Source organism: Mesoplodon mirus, assembly GCF_964341445.2.
Source record: "Mesoplodon mirus genome assembly, chromosome: 5".
NCBI classification, from domain to species: Eukaryota; Metazoa; Chordata; class Mammalia; order Artiodactyla; family Ziphiidae; genus Mesoplodon; species Mesoplodon mirus.
This window is the reverse complement of record NC_138980.1, coordinates 49,144,723-49,166,987: the sequence shown is the minus strand read 5'-3', so window position 1 is coordinate 49,166,987 and position 22,265 is coordinate 49,144,723. Positions and strand designations below refer to the sequence as shown.

The 22,265-nt window shown below is 45.8% G+C and overlaps 6 protein-coding genes across 6 annotated transcripts; all 6 read right to left on the bottom strand.

The window, feature by feature from the left end:
• Positions 1-2,362: 2,362 nt before the first annotated feature.
• LOC309803691 (Golgi-associated RAB2 interactor protein 3-like) lies at positions 2,363-3,323 on the bottom strand. Its single transcript, XM_082620282.1, has one exon. It carries the CDS (start codon positions 3,132-3,134, stop codon positions 2,514-2,516), a length of 621 nt encoding a protein of 206 aa, XP_082476408.1. The 5' UTR covers positions 3,135-3,323; the 3' UTR covers positions 2,363-2,513.
• A 451-nt stretch (positions 3,324-3,774) lies between these two features.
• Positions 3,775-4,869, bottom strand: LOC309805339 (Golgi-associated RAB2B interactor protein 3-like; the record flags this gene model as incomplete). Its single annotated transcript, XM_082623265.1, has 2 exons — positions 4,030-4,869; positions 3,775-3,801 (listed from the first exon to the last, which is right to left on the bottom strand). The coding sequence occupies exons 1-2, from the start codon at positions 4,669-4,671 to the stop codon at positions 3,775-3,777; spliced, it is 669 nt and encodes a 222-aa protein (XP_082479391.1). The 5' UTR covers positions 4,672-4,869.
• Positions 4,870-9,457: 4,588 nt separating this feature from the next.
• Positions 9,458-10,418, bottom strand: LOC309803693 (Golgi-associated RAB2 interactor protein 3-like). Its single transcript, XM_082620284.1, has 2 exons — positions 9,933-10,418; positions 9,458-9,902 (listed from the first exon to the last, which is right to left on the bottom strand). The coding sequence occupies exons 1-2, from the start codon at positions 10,227-10,229 to the stop codon at positions 9,609-9,611; spliced, it is 591 nt and encodes a 196-aa protein (XP_082476410.1). The 5' UTR covers positions 10,230-10,418; the 3' UTR covers positions 9,458-9,608.
• A 451-nt stretch (positions 10,419-10,869) lies between these two features.
• Positions 10,870-11,964, bottom strand: LOC309805338 (Golgi-associated RAB2B interactor protein 3-like; the record flags this gene model as incomplete). The annotated part of the gene is made up of 2 exons (XM_082623264.1): positions 11,125-11,964; positions 10,870-10,896 (listed from the first exon to the last, which is right to left on the bottom strand). Exons 1-2 carry the CDS (start codon positions 11,764-11,766, stop codon positions 10,870-10,872), a joined length of 669 nt encoding a protein of 222 aa, XP_082479390.1. The 5' UTR covers positions 11,767-11,964.
• A 4,739-nt stretch (positions 11,965-16,703) lies between these two features.
• Positions 16,704-17,513, bottom strand: LOC309805337 (Golgi-associated RAB2 interactor protein 3-like; the record flags this gene model as incomplete). Its single annotated transcript, XM_082623263.1, has 2 exons — positions 17,028-17,513; positions 16,704-16,997 (listed from the first exon to the last, which is right to left on the bottom strand). Exons 1-2 carry the CDS (start codon positions 17,322-17,324, stop codon positions 16,704-16,706), a joined length of 591 nt encoding a protein of 196 aa, XP_082479389.1. The 5' UTR covers positions 17,325-17,513.
• Positions 17,514-17,826: 313 nt separating this feature from the next.
• On the bottom strand, positions 17,827-19,059 carry LOC309805336 (Golgi-associated RAB2B interactor protein 3-like; the record flags this gene model as incomplete). The annotated part of the gene is made up of 2 exons (XM_082623262.1): positions 18,194-19,059; positions 17,827-17,854 (listed from the first exon to the last, which is right to left on the bottom strand). Exons 1-2 carry the CDS (start codon positions 18,859-18,861, stop codon positions 17,827-17,829), a joined length of 696 nt encoding a protein of 231 aa, XP_082479388.1. The 5' UTR covers positions 18,862-19,059.
• Between the last annotated feature and the right edge of the window lie 3,206 nt (positions 19,060-22,265).

The window sequence follows — 22,265 nt, the reverse complement described above, 5'->3', positions numbered from 1 at the left end:
GCCAGGCAGGGCACGTTGCGGTGGGCAAGTCCCCACCTCCACTTTACTACTTCACTGGAGGTGTAAATTGTGTCAACTGTGGGTCTGCTCAGCGAACGCCCTGCATAGTGGACTGACTAGGTTCACGTTAAAGAAGTCCTTTGGGGTGAGGGAGTGAGAATGCCTAATACAGGCTAAGAAAGACAAAAGGTAAAGCCAAGGGTACAGAATCCTAAGATGAAGCTGTTTGAAGTAGGCTGATTCAGCCTCTGGCAGAGTGAAAATGTGGGGCTCTGAGTCAAAGGCTTTGGAAAGAGTTCCCCTTTATCTCCCTCCTCTACCCCGTAACTCCTCACATTTCCAGAAGGCTTCCCCCAAATCCCTCTCAGGTCTTAGAGAACATGGCTCTTTCTCTCCTCTTACCAAGACCCACTGCTTCAAGAGTTAACTCCAAGGACACATTGATCCCCACAATCTATTGGTCTTTGTGTATCAGAAATCACAAGATGGGATTTTCCAGCCACCCACCAGAGCAGCTGAGAAGGGCTTCCTCTCATCCTCCCAGGCTACCACTCCTCCCAGAATCCGTATCTTATTTCTCACCTCCTCCACCTCTACCACTTAATTTGCTCTGCAGAGAAAGTCCCTAAGTTTTACTGGAAACCCAACTTCCATCCTAGGAGACCCTGTTGTCACAGAAGGGGATGAGTAGAGAATTGCAAGGCTAGCAGATGACTCCCCGGCTCATACAAACACACATGGTTCTCAGAGGCATTCTTCTCAAATCCAACGGTTGTTAACTGTCATCAACAGTTACTCTAATCCAACTGTTATCAACTGTTGTTAACAATTTAATGATTTTCATGGACTCATGAAATTTATTTACAACTTTTTTTAAATTGGAAAGACTTTTTTATAATGGACATTTAAAAAGGCATAATCTCATTATGAAATGAGATTTCGTAATCTCATTTATGTTTTTTTATTTTTAGAATCACTTTCCACATGCAGACATAATTTACAGAGTTCATCAGTACAGAGCATTTTGGATTATTCTATTATTTCTTAACAATATATCTAAACCTTTCTTGTGTTCCTGGATAGGGAGTATTTGTGTCACTTAGTTTCTTTATCTTATATTTATTGAAAGATATCTTTCAGACTTTGTCATCCATCTCTTGTGCATATATTGAAAGGAAAACAAAAGTGAAACAGATTGGTTGAGATATTTCTAAGGCAGTGACTGCCACTTGGCGGACAGCAATATAAAAATCATCCTGAGGTCAGAGATGTTAGAATAAAATGGAAACAATAATACATTCCCATGGACATACCCCTTTGCATAATAGAAAAATTCCCACTCTGTTGAAGCTTTTCCTCCCAGACCATCCCTCCCTTCTTTTTACCCTACAGAAATCCACTATTGTGAATTTTGTGTTTATCATGTCCTTGTTTTTTTCTACCCTTTTAGCAAATGTGTGCCCCTACTCATATTGTTTGATCTTGTTTTTGAACTTTTCTAGAAATGGAACTATATTGTATGTATTTTTCTGACTTGCTTTTCTTATTCGACATTACGGCAGTCTCCCCCATGCTAACCTGTACAGCTGCTGTTCGTCTTCACTGCTGTATCATATGCACTGTAGGCATATGCCACAATTGATCATTTCTCCTATTTGGCGAACATGTGGACTGTTTCCAGGGTTTTGCTATTACAGTTTTACTACAAACATTCCCCTAGTTGTCTCCTGGCAAGCGTTTCTCAGAGTTTATCCAGAGTATATACCGAGGAGGAAGAAGAATTTTAAGATTAAAATTTAAGAATTTTAAGAATTTTAAGATTAAAATCAGGTGGGCAAAACTTTTCTGCCAAGTGCCAGAAAATAAATATTTTAGACTTTGCAGGCCATGCGGTTTCTGAGACAGCTCCTCAAATCTGTCATTTTCATGTGAAAGCAGCCTTAGACAATATGTAAATAAATGACTGTCGCTATGCCCAATAAAACTTTATTCATAAAACCAGGCAGTTGGCAAGATTTGACCCTCAGGCTGTCAGTCCTGATCAAGATGATAAACTTCACTATTCTGGTTGCCTACAAATGCTGAGGCACCCCTTCTTTTCTTCCCTGATTATCCCTAGAGGAGACATGAGTCCTGTCTTCACTTAGTCTATGGACTGGACTGAATGACCATGTTCAGGGACCTTCAGGGAGAAAAGGAAGGGCATGGGGACATGCTGGTGGTGATGCTTCCCAGCCCGTAGTCTGTGACTTGCAGCCATAGTCTTGGGGAAACCAAAGACAGAAAGGGGTTGAGGCAAGGCAGGGCACTAATGCTGGCTCTGCTGGGCGTGGGTGGGAGGTGGGGGTCCTGCTTGACTGGAGGCTGGGGTCTCAGGCCAAAGCACAATTCGCATCAGAGAAGTCACTACCAGGCGAGGGGACATAGAAAACACAAGATAGCATTTCTTTTGGAGTTGTATGGTTTCCTTTATTAAAGAAAGTAGGAATTACCTACCGTCTTAGCCATGACGTCTACCTCTCAATGGTCAAGTGTGACCATTGTTTCTGAACCAGAATGAGTCCGAACCTCCTAAAGAAGGAGAAGATCATACTTAGACTCCCTGGACTGGTGGCGGACTGGCTCTTCCCCAGTTTGAGAGCTGTCCTCCCCTCCTTTGTCAACTGTTGAGTTTCCATGGCCGGATAAGGACCAGTGGGAGGATGATTTCTGGGTCTTGTCCCCTCCTGTCCTGTGGTGACCTTCACCTGTCCTGCGGTGATGGGAACTTTTCCTCGATGAAGACGTGTCCTTCTTTCCTTTTTTTCCTTCCAGGCTTCATCCCTGGGGTGGGAGACCTTCTGGCTTCCATCCCGTTCAGACATGTAGCCTTCGCTCTGCAAGGTGGAGACCACGGGGGCTGCGGCCTTCCCTTCAGCTCTTCCAGCAGCAGGCTTGCTGGTTGTGACTGCACCTGGCAACACCATGCTCATGCTGCTCTCTGGACCATCTGCCCCCGTCGAGGATGTGCTGGCAACATCCGCCGAGACCAGGTTCGTGTCCGGCAAGGATAGGCTGGCAGCACCTGCAGTGGCCTGGCCGGATCCGCTTTCTCCTGGATCCTCGATGGTGGCTCCCGCCAGGCCCACGGTCATCCCTGCCGCCGATCCTTCGGCGCCTTTCAGGGCTGCAGTTGATCCATGGGGGGCATGATGGATTCCCTCTCCCCCCACATAAGCACAAGACGTGGCTCCAGTCACGTCACGAAGCTTGTGAAGCCCAACCTCATCCTGATCCCTTTCTCTGTGGAGCTCTGTGGTCTGAGCCAAGGGGAGGAGAAACAGGTAAGATAGAGATGACAGAAAGTGAGATCAGAACTGTCCGCTCCTCTCTCATCCTGGAGCTGAGCAACTCAAGGCCTTATACTTAGAATAACCTTTGAAATCACCCAGTCTAAGCTCCCATTGGATGCAAGACCCCATCTACTGCACCCCTGTCAAACGGCCACTCCACTTTCCTTGAACAGTCCCAGGGTCAGGGAGAGCACTGATACAATTCTCCATGATGCTATACACTTTAACTTTATACCCTTGTGCTTCTCTCTCTGCAGGACAGATTCCTAGAAGTGGGGTTCCTGGGTCAAGGGATGCACACCTTCTACATTTTGGTGACTACACGGGTTGGGCTGATTTGAATCAGCATGTCGGAGTCACGGGGAGACACAATGAAGGAAGGACTTCCTAACTGTGAATGATGTTCCACAACTGCTGAGACTACCTGGGCTGGGGTAAGTGTTCAAGAAGAGACCAGACAGCCAGGATGCTGTAGAAGGGATTACAGCCCTGGTGATGAGACCAGTGCAGCCGATATGATACCTAAGGTCTCTCTGAAGTTCGGCCTCGTGGGACAATGTGGAGAGGCACTCGGAACCTCTCCAGTGTGGTGACTCCCATAGTGATAGCTCGTTTGTCCCTGACCCTTTTCAACAGTAGAAGGTATTTCCCAGGCGAGTCTCAGAGAGCACCAAAGGCTATGAAGGACCAGCTTTGCCCTGCTCTCCCAAAGCACCCTGCCCCGTGTTCTTGAGTCCCTGTAGGTGCTTACCACTAGGATTTTGGCATCCTCTGTAGTCGCTGCATCTCCAGTTTGGAGCATCGGGGTACTGCTGTAACTGTCTACCGGTGGTCTCAGGACATAGACAAGCTTTTCCCAATAGGAAAAGAGGTCTTCTTGTGCATCGGAAGAGGGGCACAGCTGCAGATAGAAAGTCCGGCCGGTAGCAAGATTCAGGCACAGCTGCTGTTTCTCACGGTTGTGGATGGAGATCTTGACAAACTTCAAGGGGAGCAGCCTGGTGAGCTCTAGGGTCTTCACGGGCTTGCAACCTCTCCCCTTGGTGATCCCGGCACAGACTTTCCTTGGTCGGGCCAGCAGCATGACGTCAGGTAGTGGGAAGAGGGGGCTGGTGGATGCGACGCCCACAGTCACCCTTCGGACGCGGTTGTCTAGGTCAATCAGTTCTCCTTTCTTGCTGACCTGGATAAAGTCGCTCTCAAACATGGGAGCGTACTTGAAAATGTCATACTCTCCTCCCTCGTACAGTTGTCGTTGCAGGACGCCCATGGAGGTCCTCGACACCCCCACTGAACAGTAGCTATTGGCCGTGTAATGAGGTAAACTCTCACTGCTCATGGCTCTCCTCGTTCAAGACAGAGCCACCAGCCACAAACTGAGTCTCGGAGAGAGAGAGAGGGAACGAAAGCACCTCGTCACCTCCCTGCAGGACTCTGCCAGAGTCTCTTGACCCGACCATATTTATACCGCAAGCCCTTTGTGACCCGTCACCATCACATCACACACCCCTTTGTTGAGCCTCTAAGCCCCCACCCCCTTGGGGCAGGCTCACCAGCCTCCCCCTAAACCAACCACCACGTCCATAGGGAACAGGCTGACCCTGCCAGGGTATAGGTGTGGGTAGGCTGGATAGTCTTTCTACTCAAAAGGTTGAGAAAACCCTCCTGCTTTTGTAAATATCTGGGTGGCTTCCAGTCTTGTTGTTGTTACAAATCTCCCTGCAGGGACCATCTTCGTGCTTCTGCTGAATGATGTCCTGGGGATAAAATCCTGGAAGTGGACCGTGTACTTGCTAAGGGCAGGCATCCTATGGGGATTGCTGTTCTCTGTGCCCCCAGCGTATATAGCACAGTGCTGGCAGGAACTTAGAAAGAGTGCTACCTGTCAGAGTCCCATTGGTACTGTCATTTCCAGGATATGGAGAATTTTCTCACCCATCTTCTCTTTTCAAGGAGGCTAACTTTTTATATTTATATTTTTTTACAGTTTTAGAAACTTTTTATTGTGAAATATAACACACATTCATGAAAGTGCACAAACCATAAATATATAGCTTAATGAGTAACAAGAAAGTGAACACCCTTGTAGCTGCCACCCAGAGCAAGAAATAGAACCCTGCCAGCCCCTCTTCTGCATGCTCCCTCCCCACAAAGGTAACCCAACCTTGGCCTCTATATTTTTTCTTTTCCTTCTTCTTTTTTATTGACGTATAGTTGATTTACAATGTTGTGTTAATTTCTGTTGTGTTAATTTCTTCTGTTAATTTCTGATTCCGTTGTGTATATATATATATATATATATATATATATTCTTTTTCATATTCTTTTCCATTATGGTTTATCACAGGATATTGAATATAGTCCCTGTGTTATATGGTAGGACTTTGTGGTCTGTCCATCCTATATATAATAATTTGCATCTGCTAACCCCAAACTCCCAATCCATCCCTTCCCTACCACCCCCTTGCCAGCCACAAGTCTGTTCTCTATGTCTGTGGGTCTCTTTCTGTTTCGTAGATAAGTTCATTTGTGTCATATTTTAGATTCCACAAATGTGATATCATGCGGTATTTGTCTTTCTCTTTCTGATGTACTTCACTTAGTATGATAATCTCTAGGTCCAGCCATGCTGCTGCAAATGGCATTATTCCATTCTTTTTATGGCTGAGTAGTATTCCATTTTATATACGTACCACATCTTCTATCTATATCCCTTCATCTGTTGGTGGACATTTAGGTTGTTTCCATGTCTTAGCTATAGTGAATAGTGCTGCTATGACATAGGGGTGCATGTATGTGTTGAATTATAGTTTTGTTGAGATGTATGCCCAGGAGAGGAGTGGGATTGCTGGATCATATGGTAATTCTATTTTGAGTTTTTTGAGGAACCTCCACACTGTTTTCCACAGTCGCTCTACCGATTTAATTTCCAACACTGTAGGAGGGCTCCCTTTTCTCCATACCCTCTCCAGCATTTGTTATTTGAAAACTTTTTAAGGATGGCCATTCTGACTGGTGTGAGGTGTAGTTTTGATTTTGATCATTGATCATCACGGTGTCTTTCAAAACATACCCTCCAGTCTCCTCATTATATAGATCCTGTGGCCAAAAATAGGAAGTAACATAAAGTCCCATATTAACAACCCCCCCAGCCAAATACTTCTTTTCATAGAAACCACAGTACCCTCCACAAAGCGCACAGTTGATCAGGCCACTCCCTTATTTAGAACATATCATGGCTTTGCCTCACTCCAAGGTCAGAAATCAAAATCCTTTAAATGGACCTCAAAGTCTTGCATGGCCTGGCCCCTGCTGTGTTCCCCAGCATCACATCACGCTTGCTCTGCCAGCCATGACACTGCCTTCAATATTTTGAGGCAACTTGCTTCTTCCCACCATAGCACATCTTTCTTCTGTCTGAAAGACTCCAGTCGATCACAACAATCCTGTGAGTGACCTTATTTTGCTGTAGGGAAAAAAACCCTTCCCTTTCTAGTATGTATGTGTGTTGCCAGACTTGAAGTTTGGGACATTGGTTGGTTTGTAATCAACCATCCATTGCCTAATTGCACTTGCAGCTGCAGAATTGCTACCACGGTGATGAATATTGCTGTCCAAACTATTGGCCTTGATCTGATAGGGTGTACTGACTTGATACCCAAATTGATGTCTCCCTCCAGAGGAAGATGCCTGTTGCTTTGAAATACGTAGGTATCTGTGCATGTGCCTCTTGATGAACTGTCAAGATAGAAAAGGAAATCCAGAGCAAGTGCCAGGCGGGGCACGTTGCGGTGGGCAAGTCCCCACCTCCACTTTACTACTTCACTGGAGGTGTAAACTGTGTAAACCGTGGGTCTGCTCAGCGAACGCCCTGCATAGTGGACTGACTAGGTTCACGTTAAAGAAGTCCTTTGGGGTGAGGGAGTGAGAATGCGTAATACAGGCTAAGAAAGACAAAAGGTGAAGCCAAGGGTACAGAATCCTAAGATGAAGCTGTTTGAAGTAGGCTGATTCAGCCTCTGGCAGAGTGAAAATGTGGGGCTCTGAGTCAAAGGCTTTGGAAAGAGTTCCCCTTTATCTCCCTCCTCTACCCCGTAACTCCTCACATTTCCAGAAGGCTTCCCCCAAATCCCTCTCAGGTCTTAGAGAACATGGCTCTTTCTCTCCTCTTACCAAGACCCACTGCTTCAAGAGTTAACTCCAAGGACACATTGATCCCCACAATCTATTGGTCTTTGTGTATCAGAAATCACAAGATGGGATTTTCCAGCCACCCACCAGAGCAACGGAGAAGGGCTTCCTCTCATCCTCCCAAGCTACCACTCCTCCCAGAATCCGTATCTTATTTCTCACCTCCTCCACCTCTACCACTTAATTTGCTCTGCAGAGAAGTTCCCTAAGTTTTACTGGAAACCCAACTTCCGTCCTAGTAGACCCTGTTGTCACAGAAGGGAATGAGCAGAGAACTGCAAGGCTAGCAGTTGACTCCCCGGCTCATACAAACACACATGGTTCTCAGAGGCATTCTTCTCAAATCCAACGGTTGTTAACTGTTATCGACAGTTACTCTAATCCAACTGTTGTTAACAATTTAAGGATTTTCATGGACTCATGAAATTTATTTACAACTTTTTTTAAATTGGAAAGACTTTTTTATAATGGACATTTAAAAAGGCATAATCTCATTATGAAATGAGATTTCGTAATCTCATTTATGATTTTTTTTATTTTTAGAATCACTTTCCACATGCAGACATAATTTACAGAGTTCATCAGTACAGAGCATTTTGGATTATTCTATTATTTCTTAACAATATATCTAAACCTTTCTTGTGTTCCTGGATAGGGAGTATTTGTGTCACTTAGTTTCTTTATCTTATATTTATTGAAAGATATCTTTCAGACTTTGTCATCCATCTCTTGTGCATATATTGAAAGGAAAACAGAAGTGAAACAGATTGGTTGAGATATTTCTAAGGCAGTGACTGCCACTTGGCGGACAGCAATATAAAAATCATCCTGAGGTCAGAGATGTTAGAATAAAATGGAAACAATAATACATTCCCATGGACATACCCCTTTGCATAATAGAAAAATCCCCACTCTGTTGAAGCTTTTCCTCCCAGACCATCCCTCCCTTCTTTTTACCCTACAGAAATCCACTATTGTGAATTTTGTGTTTATCATGTCCTTGTTTTTTTCTACCCTTTTAGCAAATGTGTGCCCCTACTCATATTGTTTGATCTTGTTTTTGAACTTTTCTAGAAATGGAACTATATTGTATGTATTTTTCTGACTTGCTTTTCTTATTCGACATTACGGCAGTCTCCCCCATGCTAACCTGTACAGCTGCTGTTCGTCTTCACTGCTGTATCATATGCACTGTAGGCATATGCCACAATTGATCATTTCTCCTATTTGGCGAACATGTGGACTGTTTCCAGGGTTTTGCTATTACAGTTTTACTACAAACATTCCCCTAGTTGTCTCCTGGCAAGCGTTTCTCAGAGTTTATCCAGAGTATATACCGAGGAGGAAGAAGAATTTTAAGATTAAAATTTAAGAATTTTAAGAATTTTAAGATTAAAATCAGGTGGGCAAAACTTTTCTGCCAAGTGCCAGAAAATAAATATTTTAGACTTTGCAGGCCATGCGGTTTCTGAGACAGCTCCTCAAATCTGTCATTTTCATGTGAAAGCAGCCTTAGACAATATGTAAATAAATGACTGTCGCTATGCCCAATAAAACTTTATTCATAAAACCAGGCAGTTGGCAAGATTTGACCCTCAGGCTGTCAGTCCTGATCAAGATGATAAACTTCACTATTCTGGTTGCCTACAAATGCTGAGGCACCCCTTCTTTTCTTCCCTGATTATCCCTAGAGGAGACATGAGTCCTGTCTTCACTTAGTCTATGGACTGGACTGAATGACCATGTTCAGGGACCTTCAGGGAGAAAAGGAAGGGCATGGGGACATGCTGGTGGTGATGCTTCCCAGCCCGTAGTCTGTGACTTGCAGCCATAGTCTTGGGGAAACCAAAGACAGAAAGGGGTTGAGGCAAGGCAGGGCACTAATGCTGGCTCTGCTGGGCGTGGGTGGGAGGTGGGGGTCCTGCTTGACTGGAGGCTGGGGTCTCAGGCCAAAGCACAATTCGCATCAGAGAAGTCACTACCAGGCGAGGGGACATAGAAAACACAAGATAGCATTTCTTTTGGAGTTGTATGGTTTCCTTTATTAAAGAAAGTAGGAATTACCTACCGTCTTAGCCATGACGTCTACCTCTCAATGGTCAAGTGTGACCATTGTTTCTGAACCAGAATGAGTCCGAACCTCCTAAAGAAGGAGAAGATCATACTTAGACTCCCTGGACTGGTGGCGGACTGGCTCTTCCCCAGTTTGAGAGCTGTCCTCCCCTCCTTTGTCAACTGTTGAGTTTCCATGGCCGGATAAGGACCAGTGGGAGGATGATTTCTGGGTCTTGTCCCCTCCTGTCCTGTGGTGACCTTCACCTGTCCTGCGGTGATGGGAACTTTTCCTCGATGAAGACGTGTCCTTCTTTCCTTTTTTTCCTTCCAGGCTTCATCCCTGGGGTGGGAGACCTTCTGGCTTCCATCCCGTTCAGACATGTAGCCTTCGCTCTGCAAGGTGGAGACCACGGGGGCTGCGGCCTTCCCTTCAGCTCTTCCAGCAGCAGGCTTGCTGGTTGTGACTGCACCTGGCAACACCATGCTCATGCTGCTCTCTGGACCATCTGCCCCCGTCGAGGATGTGCTGGCAACATCCGCCGAGACCAGGTTCGTGTCCGGCAAGGATAGGCTGGCAGCACCTGCAGTGGCCTGGCCGGATCCGCTTTCTCCTGGATCCTCGATGGTGGCTCCCGCCAGGCCCACGGTCATCCCTGCCGCCGATCCTTCGGCGCCTTTCAGGGCTGCAGTTGATCCATGGGGGGCATGATGGATTCCCTCTCCCCCCACATAAGCACAAGACGTGGCTCCAGTCACGTCACGAAGCTTGTGAAGCCCAACCTCATCCTGATCCCTTTCTCTGTGGAGCTCTGTGGTCTGAGCCAAGGGGAGGAGAAACAGGTAAGATAGAGATGACAGAAAGTGAGATCAGAACTGTCCGCTCCTCTCTCATCCTGGAGCTGAGCAACTCAAGGCCTTATACTTAGAATAACCTTTGAAATCACCCAGTCTAAGCTCCCATTGGATGCAAGACCCCATCTACTGCACCCCTGTCAAACGGCCACTCCACTTTCCTTGAACAGTCCCAGGGTCAGGGAGAGCACTGATACAATTCTCCATGATGCTATACACTTTAACTTTATACCCTTGTGCTTCTCTCTCTGCAGGACAGATTCCTAGAAGTGGGGTTCCTGGGTCAAGGGATGCACACCTTCTACATTTTGGTGACTACACGGGTTGGGCTGATTTGAATCAGCATGTCGGAGTCACGGGGAGACACAATGAAGGAAGGACTTCCTAACTGTGAATGATGTTCCACAACTGCTGAGACTACCTGGGCTGGGGTAAGTGTTCAAGAAGAGACCAGACAGCCAGGATGCTGTAGAAGGGATTACAGCCCTGGTGATGAGACCAGTGCAGCCGATATGATACCTAAGGTCTCTCTGAAGTTCGGCCTCGTGGGACAATGTGGAGAGGCACTCGGAACCTCTCCAGTGTGGTGACTCCCATAGTGATAGCTCGTTTGTCCCTGACCCTTTTCAACAGTAGAAGGTATTTCCCAGGCGAGTCTCAGAGAGCACCAAAGGCTATGAAGGACCAGCTTTGCCCTGCTCTCCCAAAGCACCCTGCCCCGTGTTCTTGAGTCCCTGTAGGTGCTTACCACTAGGATTTTGGCATCCTCTGTAGTCGCTGCATCTCCAGTTTGGAGCATCGGGGTACTGCTGTAACTGTCTACCGGTGGTCTCAGGACATAGACAAGCTTTTCCCAATAGGAAAAGAGGTCTTCTTGTGCATCGGAAGAGGGGCACAGCTGCAGATAGAAAGTCCGGCCGGTAGCAAGATTCAGGCACAGCTGCTGTTTCTCACGGTTGTGGATGGAGATCTTGACAAACTTCAAGGGGAGCAGCCTGGTGAGCTCTAGGGTCTTCACAGGCTTGCAACCTCTCCCCTTGGTGATCCCGGCACAGACTTTCCTTGGTCGGGCCAGCAGCATGACGTCAGGTAGTGGGAAGAGGGGGCTGGTGGATGCGACGCCCACAGTCACCCTTCGGACGCGGTTGTCTAGGTCAATCAGTTCTCCTTTCTTGCTGACCTGGATAAAGTCGCTCTCAAACATGGGAGCGTACTTGAAAATGTCATACTCTCCTCCCTCGTACAGTTGTCGTTGCAGGACGCCCATGGAGGTCCTCGACACCCCCACTGAACAGTAGCTATTGGCCGTGTAATGAGGTAAACTCTCACTGCTCATGGCTCTCCTCGTTCAAGACAGAGCCACCAGCCACAAACTGAGTCTCGGAGAGAGAGAGAGGGAACGAAAGCACCTCGTCACCTCCCTGCAGGACTCTGCCAGAGTCTCTTGACCCGACCATATTTATACCGCAAGCCCTTTGTGACCCGTCACCATCACATCACACACCCCTTTGTTGAGCCTCTAAGCCCCCACCCCCTTGGGGCAGGCTCACCAGCCTCCCCCTAAACCAACCACCACGTCCATAGGGAACAGGCTGACCCTGCCAGGGTATAGGTGTGGGTAGGCTGGATAGTCTTTCTACTCAAAAGGTTGAGAGAACCCTCCTGCTTTTGTAAATATCTGGGTGGCTTCCAGTCTTGTTGTTGTTACAAATCTCCCTGCAGGGACCATCTTCGTGCTTCTGCTGAATGATGTCCTGGGGATAAAATCCTGGAAGTGGACCGTGTACTTGCTAAGGGCAGGCATCCTATGGGGATTGCTGTTCTCTGTGCCCCCAGCGTATATAGCACAGTGCTGGCAGGAACTTAGAAAGAGTGCTACCTGTCAGAGTCCCATTGGTACTGTCATTTCCAGGATATGGAGAATTTTCTCACCCATCTTCTCTTTTCAAGGAGGCTAACTTTTTATATTTATATTTTTTTACAGTTTTAGAAACTTTTTATTGTGAAATATAACACACATTCATGAAAGTGCACAAACCATAAATATATAGCTTAATGAGTAACAAGAAAGTGAACACCCTTGTAGCTGCCACCCAGAGCAAGAAATAGAACCCTGCCAGCCCCTCTTCTGCATGCTCCCTCCCCACAAAGGTAACCCAACCTTGGCCTCTATATTTTTTCTTTTCCTTCTTCTTTTTTATTGACGTATAGTTGATTTACAATGTTGTGTTAATTTCTGTTGTGTTAATTTCTTCTGTTAATTTCTGATTCCGTTGTGTATATATATATATATATATATATATATATTCTTTTTCATATTCTTTTCCATTATGGTTTATCACAGGATATTGAATATAGTCCCTGTGTTATATGGTAGGACTTTGTGGTCTGTCCATCCTATATATAATAATTTGCATCTGCTAACCCCAAACTCCCAATCCATCCCTTCCCTACCACCCCCTTGCCAGCCACAAGTCTGTTCTCTATGTCTGTGGGTCTCTTTCTGTTTCGTAGATAAGTTCATTTGTGTCATATTTTAGATTCCACAAATGTGATATCATGCGGTATTTGTCTTTCTCTTTCTGATGTACTTCACTTAGTATGATAATCTCTAGGTCCAGCCATGCTGCTGCAAATGGCATTATTCCATTCTTTTTATGGCTGAGTAGTATTCCATTTTATATACGTACCACATCTTCTATCTATATCCCTTCATCTGTTGGTGGACATTTAGGTTGTTTCCATGTCTTAGCTATAGTGAATAGTGCTGCTATGACATAGGGGTGCATGTATGTGTTGAATTATAGTTTTGTTGAGATGTATGCCCAGGAGAGGAGTGGGATTGCTGGATCATATGGTAATTCTATTTTGAGTTTTTTGAGGAACCTCCACACTGTTTTCCACAGTCGCTCTACCGATTTAATTTCCAACACTGTAGGAGGGCTCCCTTTTCTCCATACCCTCTCCAGCATTTGTTATTTGAAAACTTTTTAAGGATGGCCATTCTGACTGGTGTGAGGTGTAGTTTTGATTTTGATCATTGATCATCACGGTGTCTTTCAAAACATACCCTCCAGTCTCCTCATTATATAGATCCTGTGGCCAAAAATAGGAAGTAACATAAAGTCCCATATTAACAACCCCCCCAGCCAAATACTTCTTTTCATAGAAACCACAGTACCCTCCACAAAGCGCACAGTTGATCAGGCCACTCCCTTATTTAGAACATATCATGGCTTTGCCTCACTCCAAGGTCAGAAATCAAAATCCTTTAAATGGACCTCAAAGTCTTGCATGGCCTGGCCCCTGCTGTGTTCCCCAGCATCACATCACGCTTGCTCTGCCAGCCATGACACTGCCTTCAATATTTTGAGGCAACTTGCTTCTTCCCACCATAGCACATCTTTCTTCTGTCTGAAAGACTCCAGTCGATCACAACAATCCTGTGAATGACCTTATTTTGCTGTAGGGAAAAAAACCCTTCCCTTTCTAGTATGTATGTGTGTTGCCAGACTTGAAGTTTGGGACATTGGTTGGTTTGTAATCAACCATCCATTGCCTAATTGCACTTGCAGCTGCAGAATTGCTACCACGGTGATGAATATTGCTGTCCAAACTATTGGCCTTGATCTGATAGGGTGTACTGACTTGATACCCAAATTGATGTCTCCCTCCAGAGGAAGATGCCTGTTGCTTTGAAATACGTAGGTATCTGTGCATGTGCCTCTTGATGAACTGTCAAGATAGAAAAGGAAATCCAGAGCAAGTGCCAGGCAGGGCACGTTGCGGTGGGCAAGTCCCCACCTCCACTTTACTACTTCACTGGAGGTGTAAACTGTGTAAACCGTGGGTCTGCTCAGCGAACGCCCTGCATAGTGGACTGACTAGGTTCACATTAAAGAAGTCCTTTGGGGTGAGGGAGTGAGAATGCGTAATACAGGCTAAGAAAGACAAAAGGTGAAGCCAAGGGTACAGAATCCTAAGATGAAGCTGTTTGAAGTAGGCTGATTCAGCCTCTGGCAGAGTGAAAATGTGGGGCTCTGAGTCAAAGGCTTTGGAAAGAGTTCCCCTTTATCTCCCTCCTCTACCCCGTAACTCCTCACATTTCCAGAAGGCTTCCCCCAAATCCCTCTCAGGTCTTAGAGAACATGGCTCTTTCTCTCCTCTTACCAAGACCCACTGCTTCAAGAGTTAACTCCAAGGACACATTGATCCCCACAATCTATTGGTCTTTGTGTATCAGAAATCACAAGATGGGATTTTCCAGCCACCCACCAGAGCAACGGAGAAGGGCTTCCTCTCATCCTCCCAAGCTACCACTCCTCCCAGAATCCGTATCTTATTTCTCACCTCCTCCACCTCTACCACTTAATTTGCTCTGCAGAGAAGTTCCCTAAGTTTTACTGGAAACCCAACTTCCGTCCTAGTAGACCCTGTTGTCACAGAAGGGAATGAGCAGAGAACTGCAAGGCTAGCAGTTGACTCCCCGGCTCATACAAACACACATGGTTCTCAGAGGCATTCTTCTCAAATCCAACGGTTGTTAACTGTTATCGACAGTTACTCTAATCCAACTGTTGTTAACAATTTAAGGATTTTCATGGACTCATGAAATTTATTTACAACTTTTTTTAAATTGGAAAGACTTTTTTATAATGGACATTTAAAAAGGCATAATCTCATTATGAAATGAGATTTTGTAATCTCATTTATGATTTTTTTTATTTTTAGAATCACTTTCCACATGCAGACATAATTTACAGAGTTCATCAGTACAGAGCATTTTGGATTATTCTATTATTTCTTAACAATATATCTAAACCTTTCTTGTGTTCCTGGATAGGGAGTATTTGTGTCACTTAGTTTCTTTATCTTATATTTATTGAAAGATATCTTTCAGACTTTGTCATCCATCTCTTGTGCATATATTGAAAGGAAAACAGAAGTGAAACAGATTGGTTGAGATATTTCTAAGGCAGTGACTGCCACTTGGCGGACAGCAATATAAAAATCATCCTGAGGTCAGAGATGTTAGAATAAAATGGAAACAATAATACATTCCCATGGACATACCCCTTTGCATAATAGAAAAATTCCCACTCTGTTGAAGCTTTTCCTCCCAGACCATCCCTCCCTTCTTTTTACCCTACAGAAATCCACTATTGTGAATTTTGTGTTTATCATGTCCTTGTTTTTTTCTACCCTTTTAGCAAATGTGTGCCCCTACTCATATTGTTTGATCTTGTTTTTGAACTTTTCTAGAAATGGAACTATATTGTATGTATTTTTCTGACTTGCTTTTCTTATTCGACATTACGGCAGTCTCCCCCATGCTAACCTGTACAGCTGCTGTTCGTCTTCACTGCTGTATCATATGCACTGTAGGCATATGCCACAATTGATCATTTCTCCTATTTGGCGAACATGTGGACTGTTTCCAGGGTTTTGCTATTACAGTTTTACTACAAACATTCCCCTAGTTGTCTCCTGGCAAGCGTTTCTCAGAGTTTATCCAGAGTATATACCGAGGAGGAAGAAGAATTTTAAGATTAAAATTTAAGAATTTTAAGAATTTTAAGATTAAAATCAGGTGGGCAAAACTTTTCTGCCAAGTGCCAGAAAATAAATATTTTAGACTTTGCAGGCCATGCGGTTTCTGAGACAGCTCCTCAAATCTGTCATTTTCATGTGAAAGCAGCCTTAGACAATATGTAAATAAATGACTGTCGCTATGCCCAATAAAACTTTATTCATAAAACCAGGCAGTTGGCAAGATTTGACCCTCAGGCTGTCAGTCCTGATCAAGATGATAAACTTCACTATTCTGGTTGCCTACAAATGCTGAGGCACCCCTTCTTTTCTTCCCTGATTATCCCTAGAGGAGACATGAGTCCTGTCTTCACTTAGTCTATGGACTGGACTGAATGACCATGTTCAGGGACCTTCAGGGAGAAAAGGAAGGGCATGGGGACATGCTGGTGGTGATGCTTCCCAGCCCGTAGTCTGTGACTTGCAGCCATAGTCTTGGGGAAACCAAAGACAGAAAGGGGTTGAGGCAAGGCAGGGCACTAATGCTGGCTCTGCTGGGCGTGGGTGGGAGGTGGGGGTCCTGCTTGACTGGAGGCTGGGGTCTCAGGCCAAAGCACAATTCGCATCAGAGAAGCCACTACCAGGCGAGGGGACATAGAAAACACAAGATAGCATTTCTTTTGGAGTTGTATGGTTTCCTTTATTAAAGAAAGTAGGAATTACCTACCGTCTTAGCCATGACGTCTACCTCTCAATGGTCAAGTGTGACCATTGTTTCTGAACCAGAATGAGTCCGAACCTCCTAAAGAAGGAGAAGATCATACTTAGACTCCCTGGACTGGTGGCGGACTGGCTCTTCCCCAGTTTGAGAGCTGTCCTCCCCTCCTTTGTCAACTGTTGAGTTTCCATGGCCGGATAAGGACCAGTGGGAGGATGATTTCTGGGTCTTGTCCCCTCCTGTCCTGTGGTGACCTTCACCTGTCCTGCGGTGATGGGAACTTTTCCTCGATGAAGACGTGTCCTTCTTTCCTTTTTTTCCTTCCAGGCTTCATCCCTGGGGTGGGAGACCTTCTGGCTTCCATCCCGTTCAGACATGTAGCCTTCGCTCTGCAAGGTGGAGACCACGGGGGCTGCGGCCTTCCCTTCAGCTCTTCCAGCAGCAGGCTTGCTGGTTGTGACTGCACCTGGCAACACCATGCTCATGCTGCTCTCTGGACCATCTGCCCCCGTCGAGGATGTGCTGGCAACATCCGCCGAGACCAGGTTCGTGTCCGGCAAGGATAGGCTGGCAGCACCTGCAGTGGCCTGGCCGGATCCGCTTTCTCCTGGATCCTCGATGGTGGCTCCCGCCAGGCCCACGGTCATCCCTGCCGCCGATCCTTCGGCGCCTTTCAGGGCTGCAGTTGATCCATGGGGGGCATGATGGATTCCCTCTCCCCCCACATAAGCACAAGACGTGGCTCCAGTCACGTCACGAAGCTTGTGAAGCCCAACCTCATCCTGATCCCTTTCTCTGTGGAGCTCTGTGGTCTGAGCCAAGGGGAGGAGAAACAGGTAAGATAGAGATGACAGAAAGTGAGATCAGAACTGTCCGCTCCTCTCTCATCCTGGAGCTGAGCAACTCAAGGCCTTATACTTAGAATAACCTTTGAAATCACCCAGTCTAAGCTCCCATTGGATGCAAGACCCCATCTACTGCACCCCTGTCAAACGGCCACTCCACTTTCCTTGAACAGTCCCAGGGTCAGGGAGAGCACTGATACAATTCTCCATGATGCTATACACTTTAACTTTATACCCTTGTGCTTCTCTCTCTGCAGGACAGATTCCTAGAAGTGGGGTTCCTGGGTCAAGGGATGCACACCTTCTACATTTTGGTGACTACACGGGTTGGGCTGATTTGAATCAGCATGTCGGAGTCACGGGGAGACACAATGAAGGAAGGACTTCCTAACTGTGAATGATGTTCCACAACTGCTGAGACTACCTGGGCTGGGGTAAGTGTTCAGGAAGAGACCAGACAGCCAGGATGCTGTAGAAGGGATTACAGCCCTGGTGATGAGACCAGTGCAGCCGATATGATACCTAAGGTCTCTCTGAAGTTCGGCCTCGTGGGACAATGTGGAGAGGCACTCGGAACCTCTCCAGTGTGGTGACTCCCATAGTGATAGCTCGTTTGTCCCTGACCCTTTTCAACAGTAGAAGGTATTTCCCAGGCGAGTCTCAGAGAGCACCAAAGGCTATGAAGGACCAGCTTTGCCCTGCTCTCCCAAAGCACCCTGCCCCGTGTTCTTGAGTCCCTGTAGGTGCTTACCACTAGGATTTTGGCATCCTCTGTAGTCGCTGCATCTCCAGTTTGGAGCATCGGGGTACTGCTGTAACTGTCTACCGGTGGTCTCAGGACATAGACAAGCTTTTCCCAATAGGAAAAGAGGTCTTCTTGTGCATCGGAAGAGGGGCACAGCTGCAGATAGAAAGTCCGGCCGGTAGCAAGATTCAGGCACAGCTGCTGTTTCTCACGGTTGTGGATGGAGATCTTGACAAACTTCAAGGGGAGCAGCCTGGTGAGCTCTAGGGTCTTCACGGGCTTGCAACCTCTCCCCTTGGTGATCCCGGCACAGACTTTCCTTGGTCGGGCCAGCAGCATGACGTCAGGTAGTGGGAAGAGGGGGCTGGTGGATGCGACGCCCACAGTCACCCTTCGGACGCGGTTGTCTAGGTCAATCAGTTCTCCTTTCTTGCTGACCTGGATAAAGTCGCTCTCAAACATGGGAGCGTACTTGAAAATGTCATACTCTCCTCCCTCGTACAGTTGTCGTTGCAGGACGCCCATGGAGGTCCTCGACACCCCCACTGAACAGTAGCTATTGGCCGTGTAATGAGGTAAACTCTCACTGCTCATGGCTCTCCTCGTTCAAGACAGAGCCACCAGCCACAAACTGAGTCTCGGAGAGAGAGAGAGGGAACGAAAGCACCTCGTCACCTCCCTGCAGGACTCTGCCAGAGTCTCTTGACCCGACCATATTTATACCGCAAGCCCTTTGTGACCCGTCACCATCACATCACACACCCCTTTGTTGAGCCTCTAAGCCCCCACCCCCTTGGGGCAGGCTCACCAGCCTCCCCCTAAACCAACCACCACGTCCATAGGGAACAGGCTGACCCTGCCAGGGTATAGGTGTGGGTAGGCTGGATAGTCTTTCTACTCAAAAGGTTGAGAAAACCCTCCTGCTTTTGTAAATATCTGGGTGGCTTCCAGTCTTGTTGTTGTTACAAATCTCCCTGCAGGGACCATCTTCGTGCTTCTGCTGAATGATGTCCTGGGGATAAAATCCTGGAAGTGGACCGTGTACTTGCTAAGGGCAGGCATCCTATGGGGATTGCTGTTCTCTGTGCCCCCAGCGTATATAGCACAGTGCTGGCAGGAACTTAGAAAGAGTGCTACCTGTCAGAGTCCCATTGGTACTGTCATTTCCAGGATATGGAGAATTTTCTCACCCATCTTCTCTTTTCAAGGAGGCTAACTTTTTATATTTATATTTTTTTACAGTTTTAGAAACTTTTTATTGTGAAATATAACACACATTCATGAAAGTGCACAAACCATAAATATATAGCTTAATGAGTAACAAGAAAGTGAACACCCTTGTAGCTGCCACCCAGAGCAAGAAATAGAACCCTGCCAGCCCCTCTTCTGCATGCTCCCTCCCCACAAAGGTAACCCAACCTTGGCCTCTATATTTTTTCTTTTCCTTCTTCTTTTTTATTGACGTATAGTTGATTTACAATGTTGTGTTAATTTCTGTTGTGTTAATTTCTTCTGTTAATTTCTGATTCCGTTGTATATATATATATATATATATATATATATATATATATATATATATATATATTCTTTTTCATATTCTTTTCCATTATGGTTTATCACAGGATATTGAATATAGTCCCTGTGTTATATGGTAGGACTTTGTGGTCTGTCCATCCTATATATAATAATTTGCATCTGCTAACCCCAAACTCCCAATCCATCCCTTCCCTACCACCCCCTTGCCAGCCACAAGTCTGTTCTCTATGTCTGTGGGTCTCTTTCTGTTTCGTAGATAAGTTCATTTGTGTCATATTTTAGATTCCACAAATGTGATATCATGCGGTATTTGTCTTTCTCTTTCTGATGTACTTCACTTAGTATGATAATCTCTAGGTCCAGCCATGCTGCTGCAAATGGCATTATTCCATTCTTTTTATGGCTGAGTAGTATTCCATTTTATATACGTACCACATCTTCTATCTATATCCCTTCATCTGTTGGTGGACATTTAGGTTGTTTCCATGTCTTAGCTATAGTGAATAGTGCTGCTATGACATAGGGGTGCATGTATGTGTTGAATTATAGTTTTGTTGAGATGTATGCCCAGGAGAGGAGTGGGATTGCTGGATCATATGGTAATTCTATTTTGAGTTTTTTGAGGAACCTCCACACTGTTTTCCACAGTCGCTCTACCGATTTAATTTCCAACACTGTAGGAGGGCTCCCTTTTCTCCATACCCTCTCCAGCATTTGTTATTTGAAAACTTTTTAAGGATGGCCATTCTGACTGGTGTGAGGTGTAGTTTTGATTTTGATCATTGATCATCACGGTGTCTTTCAAAACATACCCTCCAGTCTCCTCATTATATAGATCCTGTGGCCAAAAATAGGAAGTAACATAAAGTCCCATATTAACAACCCCCCCAGCCAAATACTTCTTTTCATAGAAACCACAGTACCCTCCACAAAGCGCACAGTTGATCAGGCCACTCCCTTATTTAGAACATATCATGGCTTTGCCTCACTCCAAGGTCAGAAATCAAAATCCTTTAAATGGACCTCAAAGTCTTGCATGGCCTGGCCCCTGCTGTGTTCCCCAGCATCACATCACGCTTGCTCAAGGCAGCCATGACACTGCCTTCAATATTTTGAGGCAACTTGCTTCTTCCCACCATAGCACATCTTTCTTCTGTCTGAAAGACTCCAGTCGATCACAACAATCCTGTGAATGACCTTATTTTGCTGTAGGGAAAAAAACCCTTCCCTTTCTAGTATGTATGTGTGTTGCCAGACTTGAAGTTTGGGACATTGGTTGGTTTGTAATCAACCATCCATTGCCTAATTGCACTTGCAGCTGCAGAATTGCTACCACGGTGATGAATATTGCTGTCCAAACTATTGGCCTTGATCTGATAGGGTGTACTGACTTGATACCCAAATTGATGTCTCCCTCCAGAGGAAGATGCCTGTTGCTTTGAAATACGTAGGTATCTGTGCATGTGTCTATTGATGAACTGTCAAGATAGAAAAGGAAATCCAGAGCAAGTGCCAGGCAGGGCACGTTGCGGTGGGCAAGTCCCCACCTCCACTTTACTACTTCACTGGAGGTGTAAACTGTGTAAACCGTGGGTCTGCTCAGCGAACGCCCTGCATAGTGGACTGACTAGGTTCACGTTAAAGAAGTCCTTTGGGGTGAGGGAGTGAGAATGCGTAATACAGGCTAAGAAAGACAAAAGGTGAAGCCAAGGGTACAGAATCCTAAGATGAAGCTGTTTGAAGTAGGCTGATTCAGCCTCTGGCAGAGTGAAAATCTGGGGCTCTGAGTCAAAGGCTTTGGAAAGAGTTCCCCTTTATCTCCCTCCTCTACCCCGTAACTCCTCACATTTCCAGAAGGCTTCCCCCAAATCCCTCTCAGGTCTTAGAGAACATGGCTCTTTCTCTCCTCTTACCAAGACCCACTGCTTCAAGAGTTAACTCCAAGGACACATTGATCCCCACAATCTATTGGTCTTTGTGTATCAGAAATCACAAGATGGGATTTTCCAGCCACCCACCAGAGCAACGGAGAAGGGCTTCCTCTCATCCTCCCAAGCTACCACTCCTCCCAGAATCCGTATCTTATTTCTCACCTCCTCCACCTCTACCACTTAATTTGCTCTGCAGAGAAGTTCCCTAAGTTTTACTGGAAACCCAACTTCCGTCCTAGTAGACCCTGTTGTCACAGAAGGGAATGAGCAGAGAACTGCAAGGCTAGCAGTTGACTCCCCGGCTCATACAAACACACATGGTTCTCAGAGGCATTCTTCTCAAATCCAACGGTTGTTAACTGTTATCGACAGTTACTCTAATCCAACTGTTGTTAACAATTTAAGGATTTTCATGGACTCATGAAATTTATTTACAACTTTTTTTAAATTGGAAAGACTTTTTTATAATGGACATTTAAAAAGGCATAATCTCATTATGAAATGAGATTTCGTAATCTCATTTATGATTTT

Coding starts and splice junctions, on each gene's coding strand:
- LOC309803691 (XM_082620282.1), bottom strand. CDS start 3,134: ATGACCGTGGGCCTGGCGGGAGCCACCATCGAGGATCCAGGAGAAAGC.
- LOC309803693 (XM_082620284.1), bottom strand. CDS start 10,229: ATGACCGTGGGCCTGGCGGGAGCCACCATCGAGGATCCAGGAGAAAGC. Junction 9,903..9,932: donor AACGGGATGGAAGCCAGAAG/GTCTCCCACCCC, acceptor GAAGCCTGGAAG/GAAAAAAAGGAAAGAAGGAC.